General features: G+C 41.8%; 1 protein-coding gene across 1 annotated transcript; it reads right to left on the bottom strand.

The window, feature by feature from the left end:
* Window positions 1-647: 647 nt before the first annotated feature.
* Window positions 648-2,420, bottom strand: LOC108067430 (galactose mutarotase). Its single transcript, XM_017156438.3, has 2 exons — window positions 2,043-2,420; window positions 648-1,680 (listed from the first exon to the last, which is right to left on the bottom strand). Exons 1-2 carry the CDS (start codon window positions 2,367-2,369, stop codon window positions 901-903), a joined length of 1,107 nt encoding a protein of 368 aa, XP_017011927.2. The 5' UTR covers window positions 2,370-2,420; the 3' UTR covers window positions 648-900.
* Window positions 2,421-11,177: the final 8,757 nt, after the last annotated feature.

Raw genomic sequence — 11,177 nt, 5'->3', positions numbered from 1 at the left:
CGATATGACGTATAAATAACATAAATTTGAACAATACCTTTTAAATTTAAATTTATCCTCTATTAAGGATCACTCAAGCCATAGCTGATTTCAATCAATTTGCAGTCTCAGGTGATGCAGTTTTCTCGCTTGGTTTCTTCTCAAAAATCACTTATTCAGAGTTTTTTGCTTAAGACCAGAATGGCAAACAAGGTCTCGGGGCTTCCGCAGCCCAACATCCGTAGTCCGTAGTCCGAGAGATGACAAAGTTTTTCTCTCGGCCTTTCGAGCAAACAACTCGTTAGGCTAATGAAATTTCTTGTGCCATGGCCAAGAAATGCGGAGGGTGTCGATGGCCCGCAGCTTATCACAGCTACCGCATCAACAGGCTGCATGGAAAATTCAATTTTCCAACACTAATTGAATGGTTTATTTTGACAAGGTGGCCCCATGTTAGCTGATAACCCCAAAGGGTTTGCCGCAAATACACACTAACACACCAACACACACCGACACACGTGCACTCGCACAGGTGAGTGCAAAATTGGAGCAACAAAATTCGGTTTGCTGCATATTGTTTGTGGTAAATTTATAGCCTGGAAATCGCGTGGCCCCTGCAGCTCTTTTATAACCAAAATGGTAAAGTTTAAATGGAATTCACAAAACTAAACTCTTTAACGTATTTATTATTTTTGGGAAATGTTATACTATTGATTTAGCTGCGGTGAATTTTAGCAGGTAAATACAGATAGTTTTAATTTCAGGGAATTAGAAATGAAAACATTTGATATTTTTAATGAGTTTAATTACACTTTATAAAATCCGGTAGCCGTGTTAATTTATGTTCTCTAATAGAGATGAGGTTGCAAAATCATGTTTCTGAATTTTAATCATCGTTTTTGATTTAACCAGAGGTCATGGTTACTTTTTATAGCAGCACCTGCAGATCTTTTCTACCTTGAACCAGTACACAACTTCGTGACGATACGTTTCATTGGGTTCCAGATTGATCGAGGGGAAGTTGGGATGATTCATGGCATCGGGGAACTTTTCCGTCTCCATGCAGAAGGACCCGTGCCTCACATATCGAGCTCCCTTCTTGCCATTTATCGTCGCCATGTTATTTGCGGTGTAAAATTGCACACCTGGCTGATCGGTCCAGACCTCCATGGACCGGCCACTGGGCGGATGAACTATTTTGGCCACCTTTACGGTAGATCTCAGCACTTGGCCTCCGTTAATTACGAAGCAGTTGTCGAACCCCTTGATGAAACGATCCTCGAACTGCGGTAAGCGATCGCCCAAGACCACGGGCGACCTGAGATCAAACGGGGTGCCAGTAACAAGGGTTAAGTTCCCTGTGGGTATCTGGGAATTATCCGTTTCCACGATCTCACTGGCTGAAATTTCCACCGTGTGCTCCGCCAAACCTCTGGCTCCTGAATTATGGCCAGCTAGATTGAAGTAAGCATGGTTCGAGAGATTCACAACCGTCTGGCGATCTGTAGTGGCCTCGAAACTGATGGACAAGCGGTTCTCATGATCCAGTCGGTAGGTCACTTGGCAAGTCACAGTTCCCGGATAGCCCTCGTGACCATGTGGCGATTCATGCCGGAATACCACGCCATCGGCTGTCTTCTGCACCACCTCCCAAATGACGCTGTCGAATCCCACGAAACCGCCGTGCAGCTGGAACTGGTCCTGGAATTGGGTAGTCTTATATTAGCAATACTGATAAATTTTCATTTAATGATATTCCTTGAAATATTTCAGTCGGTAATTGTTTAAAACAGGGGTAACCTATTGTACGCGGGTCACTTTTGATTTTGTAAATCTCATAGGGCACACGCCGATTCTTCTTTGTGTTGCAGAATATCATAAGGTGGTTTGATCACCCCTGGTTTAGAATATTAATAGTAATGCATGGGCGGATCCAGGATTTGGTTTTGGGGAGTTTTAGAACAATTGTTTTGCTGTATACTTTTTGAGTACCCAAAATTCTTTCATTTTTCACCCGAGTGGTGAATTAAAATTAAAGTTATAGTTTAAATCATATAATTTACCTGTATGTTTTTCGTCACATTGATTGTTGTGTCGTCCACCGTATACTCGCCGTTGCCCACGCGGTTGGCCACTCTCCCCAGGGTTCCGCCGATGTAGGCCCCTTTGTTGGTCACATAGCCAGCGACGTCATCGAATCCCAGGCACACATCGTCCAGCTTCTTGGAGCCGTCGGGCATCATGATGCTCTGGATGATGGCGCCCAGTTGGATGACCGATACGGACATGCCCTTGGTGTTCTTCAGGGTGTAGCATCGGACCATTTCCCGAGCCTCGGTCAGCGGATTGACGGCCAGGCCGAAGTTCTTCTCCTCTACGGTGACAGACATTTTCTAGACCCCTGGTGTTGTGGTTCCCCTACCCTCAAAAACTACTGACAGGAGTTTCCTGAGCAGCTTGGCTGAAAATTTGGATGGGATTTCAAAGGTCATTTGGACATAGTTTAATTTTCTATTGTCTGAAAATTTCTCGATTGTTTTCTTTTGCGGCATTTGATGGGGCATGTGCTTTCCCGGACAATTGAAAATGCGAATTACCCGGCATTACGGGACTCTCCCCAGTTGGCCATCATTTATGCATGCCAACGTGCTGGCATCGGTTTATCTTTTTGTCTGGTTTGTCTGCGGTTGCAGCTGCATCTTCAACTTGTTGTGGCATTAACGAAGTCGTTGATCTTGCTGCATGTGTTGGCAGCTTGGCTCTAATTGAAATATTTTTATTGCCATTTGGCCCGGCCCTCGCCGGTTGGTGGTGGTGTCATTAATATTCATTAGACGCACAGCCAAATGCATTAGCAGATTGCAGCAGCAAAACAGTCTGATAAATATGTACAAACAGCTGTGTGGAAGTGGAGCTGTGTTCGTTGTGTTCTGTTGCTCTGGAAGCTGGAAGCAATGTGGAAGCAATGTGCTAATGCCTTAAACTTGTCCCAGAACAAAGCGTTTTATTTGCGGAAGTCATTAAGTGGCCCGGACAGAGGAGACAATGTCTTGGCTTAAATTGCTGGCTCTCCCAGAAACTCTCTGATTGCGGTTTGTGGAGTGTGCCACATTTTTGTTGCCGCATTTTTCGGCTTGCCAAGCTCGCAATATTACGTATACGCCTACGAAGCAGATGCGACCGCTCCTTGCAAATTGGGTCTTGGTCTTGTTCTTGGTCTTGTTTTTGCTCTTGGTCTTCGTCCTGCGGCCAGGAAATGAAGTTGAAGTCGCCGGCATTACCGCAAAAAGGCGACGTTGCAAGTTGCAACTTGGCAGCGGATCTCGGGGACAGCGGTGCTGGAATTTGGTTTCCGTCTTAATTTAGCAAACGTTTGCTTCTTTATTTTTGACAGCCATCAGCGGTGGTTTTGTTCTCGGCCTCAGATTCCCTTTGGCGTCTGTCGTATGCAAATTTCGGCTACAAGACACGACATCAGCTGTAAGTCGTGACAAAGTGATTTTGTGAAACATAATGGAGTAACGATTCGCCGGCGGAAATTCGTCTGCTAATGGAAAGTACGAAAAATGGTTTTTCAAAAGGAAACTTTATAGTTTCATAAATATTAATTTCAGTGGGAAAAGCTTCCTGAGAAACACTTAAGGTATTTTAATGTCATGGTTAATAAATTTTTTCTTAAAATAACAAAAAAATCAATGGTATTGATTTCATATTGATATGAAACAATAATCAATTTAATGTTTAGCGGTATCAATTTTAATTTGAATCGCTATTCCGCTCTATTTCTAATTAAGAGAATTAGTAGTTCTCGCTTACACTCAGGTAATTTAAGTGGCCATTCCCTTTTTCTCTCCGTGAGAGAGAGAAATCGGTATTGCATGGTAAAATCCAATATGCGTATAAATACAAATTAAGGTGTTCTATCTGTACTTAGTGGAATCCGTACCCAAATTAACAATATTAAAGCCATCTTAATGAAAGCCAGTCGAGTAAATTAATCGCTAATCCTTATCCACATTGAAGCGCAACGAGAAGTGACTTTAATTTGCTTTGCTAAATATTCAATTAAGCACCTTCATGTATGTGAGCACTATCTGCGGCATAAACCCTCCAAAACAAACGACCCCGGTCGGCAATTAAATGTTGCCCGGCCGCCGGCTAACAATGCCATGATAATATGCCAATGGCCCCCTCTTCCTCCCCCTCCGCATGCCGAAAACCCGCCCAGTGGGGACCAATAGTTTGTGTGCAAGGATATGGCCGCCGTATTGGCCGTTCATACATATTGGCGATGTGCAGTCATTTGTTCATTAGCGCAGCGCATAAAACTCATCAAGGGCAATTAACATTAACGCAGGCAATCAGCGATTTGGTCCTGCTTCCAGTTCGTCCTTGTCGGCGCCTTGAGCGCCTGGTTGGGTGGATTGGATCTGGCCCACTCCCAGGACATTAATTATCTTATTGGCCTATATCCCGCTCGCCACAGCATCCGCATCGAAGCCGAAGTGGCAATATTTGAAAGTCTATTAAACGCTCAGCGCTGGCAATCAATGCTGGGCAGGGCCACAAATATTGCCCATCTGCTTTTATATGTACACACATACATTCAATACGCCCCGCTCTTCATGTCCTGTGCCGTAGGACGAGCACAAATTATTGAACATGATATTGAATATGAAGCTGGAGCCGTGGCTTCCAGCGTCGATTGTCCAGCGGAACGGACCGAAATCAAAGCCACAAAAGAAATCCCAGTTTGCATATTAACAGCAGCTGCTGCCCGGCCAAAAATTGAATAGGAGGTGGGCTTGTTGGCCATCAGCGTGGAAATACAGGGGGGTGTATATAGTCCTGCACATCCTTTGTCAAGCTGAAAATGCAAATTGCCATGACATGCCCTTAACCATTTACCACACGGCGCCCGGCCATCGAGTTCTATTTTTTTTACCCCCGGCTGTTTTCTTCTCCTGGCTTTCTGTACTTGCTCGCCGGCCACTTCAGGCCTGGCTGGCATAAAGCAAAACGCAAAAAGAAATCAGCAACGGATATGCAAAGCAATTGGGAAACTACATTTTGGAATGGTCCCAGTAGATACCCCTTGGTAGAGCATAAAAAGTATAATTATTTTCGATATTTTCACAATATTATTTTCACAATATTCTTTCGATAATATCGATGTTTTCACTGATATATATAAATCTAATGAGATTGTTAGAATAAACCTTCAGGTAGGAACAATAATGAGACTGAAGTAATCTTATTATATTTTCTATTAAAATTAGAAATCATCCATTTACTTGAGCTACACTCAAAAAATAACTTGAAATAAAAAGTTGATTAATTTGATGTTGTGGTATCAATTTGGACTTGATATGCGGACACCTCATTTCGATATGCTCGAAATGTAAACAACTGCAATGAACATAATTTAAGTCGCCACATTGCTTTTCCCTCTGATTTTTGAAGTAAGAGAATCTCCGAGAGAGACTTCGGTAAAAACGATATGCGTAACAGAAATTTACTATGCGCATATCGATTTCACCGCGATGTGTTTTTTTGTGTGTAGGAATAACGGTAAATGTGTAAATGACTAATTTTCATCAAAAAAACTTTAATGTTATATTTGATACAGTTCTAATTCATTGTACTATAATTTTCAAATAAATCTAGAACTAAATTCTATTAATTATTTAAATTATTTTCTTTATTTAAGTTATTTCGATCAGCTCCTTTGCTACCCTATACTGCCCACAAGGTATGCAGAAAGTTTGCAGGCAAAGAAACAGGTCTTTGCAAAAAACATGAGCCAATTCTCCAGAGCTTTTTGACCATACGTCTGCGGTTAAGTTTGCCCCAGCCAGGACCATTCAACCCATCCATTCAAGGCAGCGGATTCGTCATCCCCCTGTGTTCCGTGCGTCCCCCTATAAGAAAACCACCCAGGGGATGGAAACGAAGCGAGGCGATGCGATGGTAAAAAAGGCAAGCCGCACAAATTGTTTGGGACGTCGCCGGCAACGCTGCGTGAACCCATGCAAATTTCTCCCTCAGGTAACCTTTGTGCTTTGATTGATTGATGGACAGCAGGAGAGCGGAGTCGCCGTGGTCATCATCTCTTGCTATTTTCCCCAGCCAGCTTTCTTTTCCGCCCGGCAACGCCAATATTGAATTTAATTTGTAGACACGCGTAGATGTCCGGAGCTGGAGAGCTGTGTGTATGCAAATTCCAATTTTTACCTTCCGAAAATTGAAAACAAAGGTGCACTACTGGGCACGGGACTTTGGTTTTGATTGCGGGCATTAACAACTTTTGACATTGTTTTACATTTCTGGGGAAATCAAAGAAAAAGGTAAAAGTGAGAGTAAGTTCCGTGTCCACCGAGACCCAAAATCAATCCGCAGACCCTTACCCTTGCCAGATTCAATCAAACTGTCAGCATGGAATTGGAAGAAGTGCGGACACCGTTCTCGTGGCCAACGAAATTTATTGTCAAAATTAATTAAAAATTGTAATGAGAACGGACCAAATCGGGCTCGACTTAAACACATTGACGACGATTAATTTGTTTGGCATTCTACAATTTGATTTAAAATTAAGCCGAACACCGCCGTGAATTTCAATTAGATCCGCATTTCCACATTTCGGATTTCGGTTTGTCGGACATCGGTCTTGGCCATTTCATGCCAATTTGATTGCCCTGTCGGCGGGTGAAAATGTAGCTCTTCAACTGGCAATTGGTGATTTTATTTACCGCTCGCTCGCTCTGCCATGATTTCAAATTTCAAATTTAAATTGCCTCGACCCGGCTGGCTGGTGGCTGTCCAAATCGATTTAAAGTCAAATTGCACATAACAAAACCAGAAAAAAAGAGCCAGAGTGTGGCGCAAATCAATGGCTAAATATTGCAAAATATTTCCAGTGCAATGTGCCAAAATAAGTGCGACTGCAGTTGGCCTGTCACATGGCCCAAATGAAAAGCCATTTACATAGTTGTTCACTTGTCCCAGTTTTCCCCTCCCCCCCTTTGTCGACCCCTCGAAGAGCTCACTTGATATGCAATACACTTTTTATCTGTATTTTCGCACAGGACTCCTGCAGGACGAGTGCAAAATCGTGTTAAGTTAGAGGGCACTGCGGACTGCCTATGGAACAAAAACAATTTCATCCGCCTGCTGCACATATGCATATGCACAGAAATATGAATTCCGGCATGGTAACATGGCATATGAAAATGTACAATTTCGGCCTCCCGGGGAGAAGATCTAGTGGAGGTGGAGAATATTGACAGTGCAAGAAAAGGGAATTGTTTTCGGAATGACAATTTACAGATTTCTCTCATATTCCGGAGAAAGTCCGGCATTGTTGGCCCAGAAACTTGGAATTTGAATTTGAATTTCATGTGGGTGGAGATGGAGGGCTCCAAAAACGCTCCTAAACATTCATTGACAAGCCTCGTTTCTCTTCCATTTAAAGACTACACTTGGAAATGTAGGAATTTCAGTTTTTTCTGGCTAATTCGTTGCATAACGAACATAACTACACACAAAACAAAAACTCGTCGCGGTCAAATCGATATGCGCATGGTAAATTTCTGGAAATATCTGTCTCGGATATTTTCTTACTTCGAAAAAGACAGCAAAAAGCAATTAAAGTTACATGAGTGGGAGGCGAGAGACACATTCGAAATTTTACTTTTGAATGTTTTATTTTCGAGCATGAGAAGCCCGCATATTAAGTCAAAATTAAAACCGCATAGCATCAAATCGAGCATCGCTTCATATCAAGTTTTTTTTTTTGGGTGTATTGCCAAAAGTAACATTATGTCTGTTGAGTGATTTGTGTGCCCTAATTGGAGAAAGTCTTTCGCCTGGTACTTTCCCTAAATTAGTGAAGCCCCATCGACAGGCTTTTAATTCGGCCAATTATTTCAAGTATTTGACGATTAGCAAACCGCGTGCATTGAGCAAAGTTTTTCAATTAATTTCCACCCACAATGGCTGCGAGGAAAATTCAGTCGCCTTAATGCCCGGAGATGCCAGGACCGGAAATCGAAGCTCGGCAAGAGCAATTGCGGTGGCGATTTGACAAATTGTCCAGGTGAGAGCCCTTTTGTTTTGTCCACCCCACGGGGAGTGGTCGATTCACCCCTCTGCAGGCCATTTTCATCCATTCTCAGCGACGGTCCCAATTCATTTTATTTGTAATTTCGCCCAACGATTGCGGTCAGTGCCTGCAGGTGATAAATGGCAAAGGAATCATGAAATAATGGACCAACATTCGCCCGGCCAGCATGTGGGCATGAGCTCAGCTCAGCTCAGCTACTTTACTGGCCCCATTTTCCGCAGCCGATTTTCCCCGGTTTTCCCTTTAATGCGCTGCTAAATTTCTTATGCCACAAAACTGACTTATTCGTTGGTGCGACTCAATTATATGGTAATGAGAGCAGCGAGACTGTCCCAAAGATACATATTTAATTTAATAAGCATTTGCATTTGGATCTCTATTTGCCAGATGGAACACATGGTCGCATATGCGAGACGCCTTGTTAGCAATTAAGGCCACTGGCATACTCCTAATTAAGAAAATTAATGTTCTGAATTTACACGCGGCAGCAACAAAAGCGAAACAGCCGCTGCGACACTAATTACAAACGAAATGCGTCTATCCCGTGCATGTGTGTTGGTAGGTTGTGGGAGGAAGTTCCCCTGCTTTCCACCAAGGTCCTTGAACAGCTGGCAATAAACCAGCCATGGAGTAAACAAATTACAGCATCTGAATCCACGGTTAATTGAGCAATACATTTAAGGAGTATTATTATTTTTCCTTTTTTCATTTTAAAAAATTTTTGTACAATACACCCAAAAAATATTAGATATGAAATGATGATCAATTTGATATTATGCGGTATCAATTTTAACTTCATATGCGGCATCTCAACTCGATACGCTCGAATTGGTAAAAACATGTTCTAACTACGCCAAATCAAATTTCGAATTATCTTTCTCATTTTTTAAGTCAGAGGATCTCCGAGAATTATGCAAAAAAAATAACTTTAACCAGTATTGCATGGTAAGAAAGATATGCGTATGCAATACCAGAAATGTACCATGGGCATATCATTTCGATACGCATACTAATTTGCATTAAAATAATATTATCTAATTGCCAAATAATTTATTAGATCCTTTAACTACAGGTAAACCATAAAAATACCTATAATTGCAATTAAAAATTTAATTCGAAACAGGTTCACCCATAAATCCCTCAAAACGTGTTTCGAATTTACACGTTAAGCTGTATTTACTGTATTGCTCGCTTAACGGCCTTGCCAGAAAGTAAGCAATCCTTTTTTATTTCCGCAAATAAATTTTATTTCATTTTGGCGATGGCCGTGTTGTCGGCTGGTTTCTGCTTTATTTATGCTGTACTTTTTTTTTGTAATTTTACCGCTTGCCAAATGCCGCTGACAGGCAAACAAGTGCCTCCGTTGGACTGTTGAAAGGCTTTTCCCGCTTTCCGCCCCCGCAAACGTCGACTTTTTGGCGAGCAGATGCGTAATTAACATGGGAAATGCTCGCATACGAGTGAGTGACAGGCGGCATTTACATAAATATTTGGTTTATTTTGTGTAATTAAAATGAATTTGTGTGAAGTGTATTAATTAGGAGTTAAATGGGTTAAATATGGAAGAGAAGTTGGCCAGCTCATCAGTGTCAGGCATTAATTAACCGTGTTTTTATCTCGGCCCAACGCTTGACCTCCATAATTGCGAGCGTCATGATGAATATGTGTTGGCTTTTCCGAGTCGGAAAGTTTTCTACAGAATATCTATCGAATTATTGATTGTGCTGTTGGCCAGGATGTCCAAGTTTTTCTAGCTTGTTCCAAATTAAACTTGTGCATCCTTTATTGCGCCTTCTGTATCTTTAATGCAGCACGAATTTACATAAATTTCCAGTAACTTGCAACTTTTTAGCCTCCTTTTGGGAAAAGAAGAAAGAAAGGAGCGCTGGGCAACAAGAGTTCGACAGCAACTTTAAACTTGTTGAGAAGTCTTCATCTCCATTTCCATCTCGGGGCTGGCCTTTTATGCCTGCCTCCTATTTTTATTTTTTTTTCTTTTTTGGGAGATGGCCGAAAGTGTGCTCTGGCCAACATGTCGCCTGCTTATTATTGACTGCCACGAGCGCCATGTTGGCCCATTTGGGCCATCAACTAATGTTGTTTGCCAACTTCGTCCGGGCCCTCGCTTTGCATGCTGCTCTGCTGCTTGAAAGTGTCGCCAGTTGGCCAACAACCATTGCTCCTCGGGCAACTTTATCGTGCCACGCCCCCTTTTGGCCGCATGAAAACTTATTTCTCCTCCCGCCCACTACACTTTGTACCCAAACTTGTAGTTGGCCCGCTGACACTTTTCGTTTCTTTGCCGACTGGCTACATTTTATCTGCACTTCTTGCCATGCATTCTCTTTATCGGCTGACCGTCGAGCCTGCAACTTCACTTCACTTTGGCCCGAACGAAAAAACTTAGTTTTGCGCACGCATTGGAGGCCAGTTGGATTCTCGGCTACTTGTTCCCGGTTCTTTGTCTTCGGGCCATCTTTATGGTCCTGGCCGTGTGCTAAGCACGTTAAGTATGCACGTTGAGAATTTTCATTTAAACTTTCGCTGCACTTTGGTTTATTGGGGATAGGATACTGTGGCAACAGCATCTACATAAGCCATATTAATTAGTTCGCAAAAAATTATAAATAAGAGAGAGAGCAGCACAAATTAAACAAGTGTGAAAGAGTTAAGCTATTCAACGGAGAGAGTCGACTTTTAGTTACTCTAAAAAGCAACAGAAGCTATGGAAAGCTATTTTTTAAGCCCAACAAAAAATATATTAAATTGTATTTAACCATAAAAATTTTAATCGAAACTTAAGACCGATGTGCTTTTTTCCTGAGTTTATCTTTATCTTTAAAAAACTACAAATTCAAAAATTTGAAATACTTTATTGATACGATGCCTCAAATCATCAGAAAAGACAGGTTTTTATATTTTAAAGTTCTGACTTCAAGCATTTAGCTCAAAGCTTATTACCCAATTTAGTAAAATTTTAAAGATTTTTTAAAAAAGATTTCCATTTCTCTTAGCTTTTGTTATTGTATTTTACTTGCACATAGCCTATCATTAGTATTCTCAAATTAATTTTATT

The sequence above is a fragment of the Drosophila takahashii genome, chromosome 2L, assembly GCF_030179915.1.
Source record: "Drosophila takahashii strain IR98-3 E-12201 chromosome 2L, DtakHiC1v2, whole genome shotgun sequence".
NCBI classification, from domain to species: domain Eukaryota; kingdom Metazoa; phylum Arthropoda; class Insecta; order Diptera; family Drosophilidae; genus Drosophila; species Drosophila takahashii.
The sequence above is the reverse complement of the archived record's forward strand: the minus strand, read 5'-3'. Positions and strand labels throughout refer to the sequence as shown.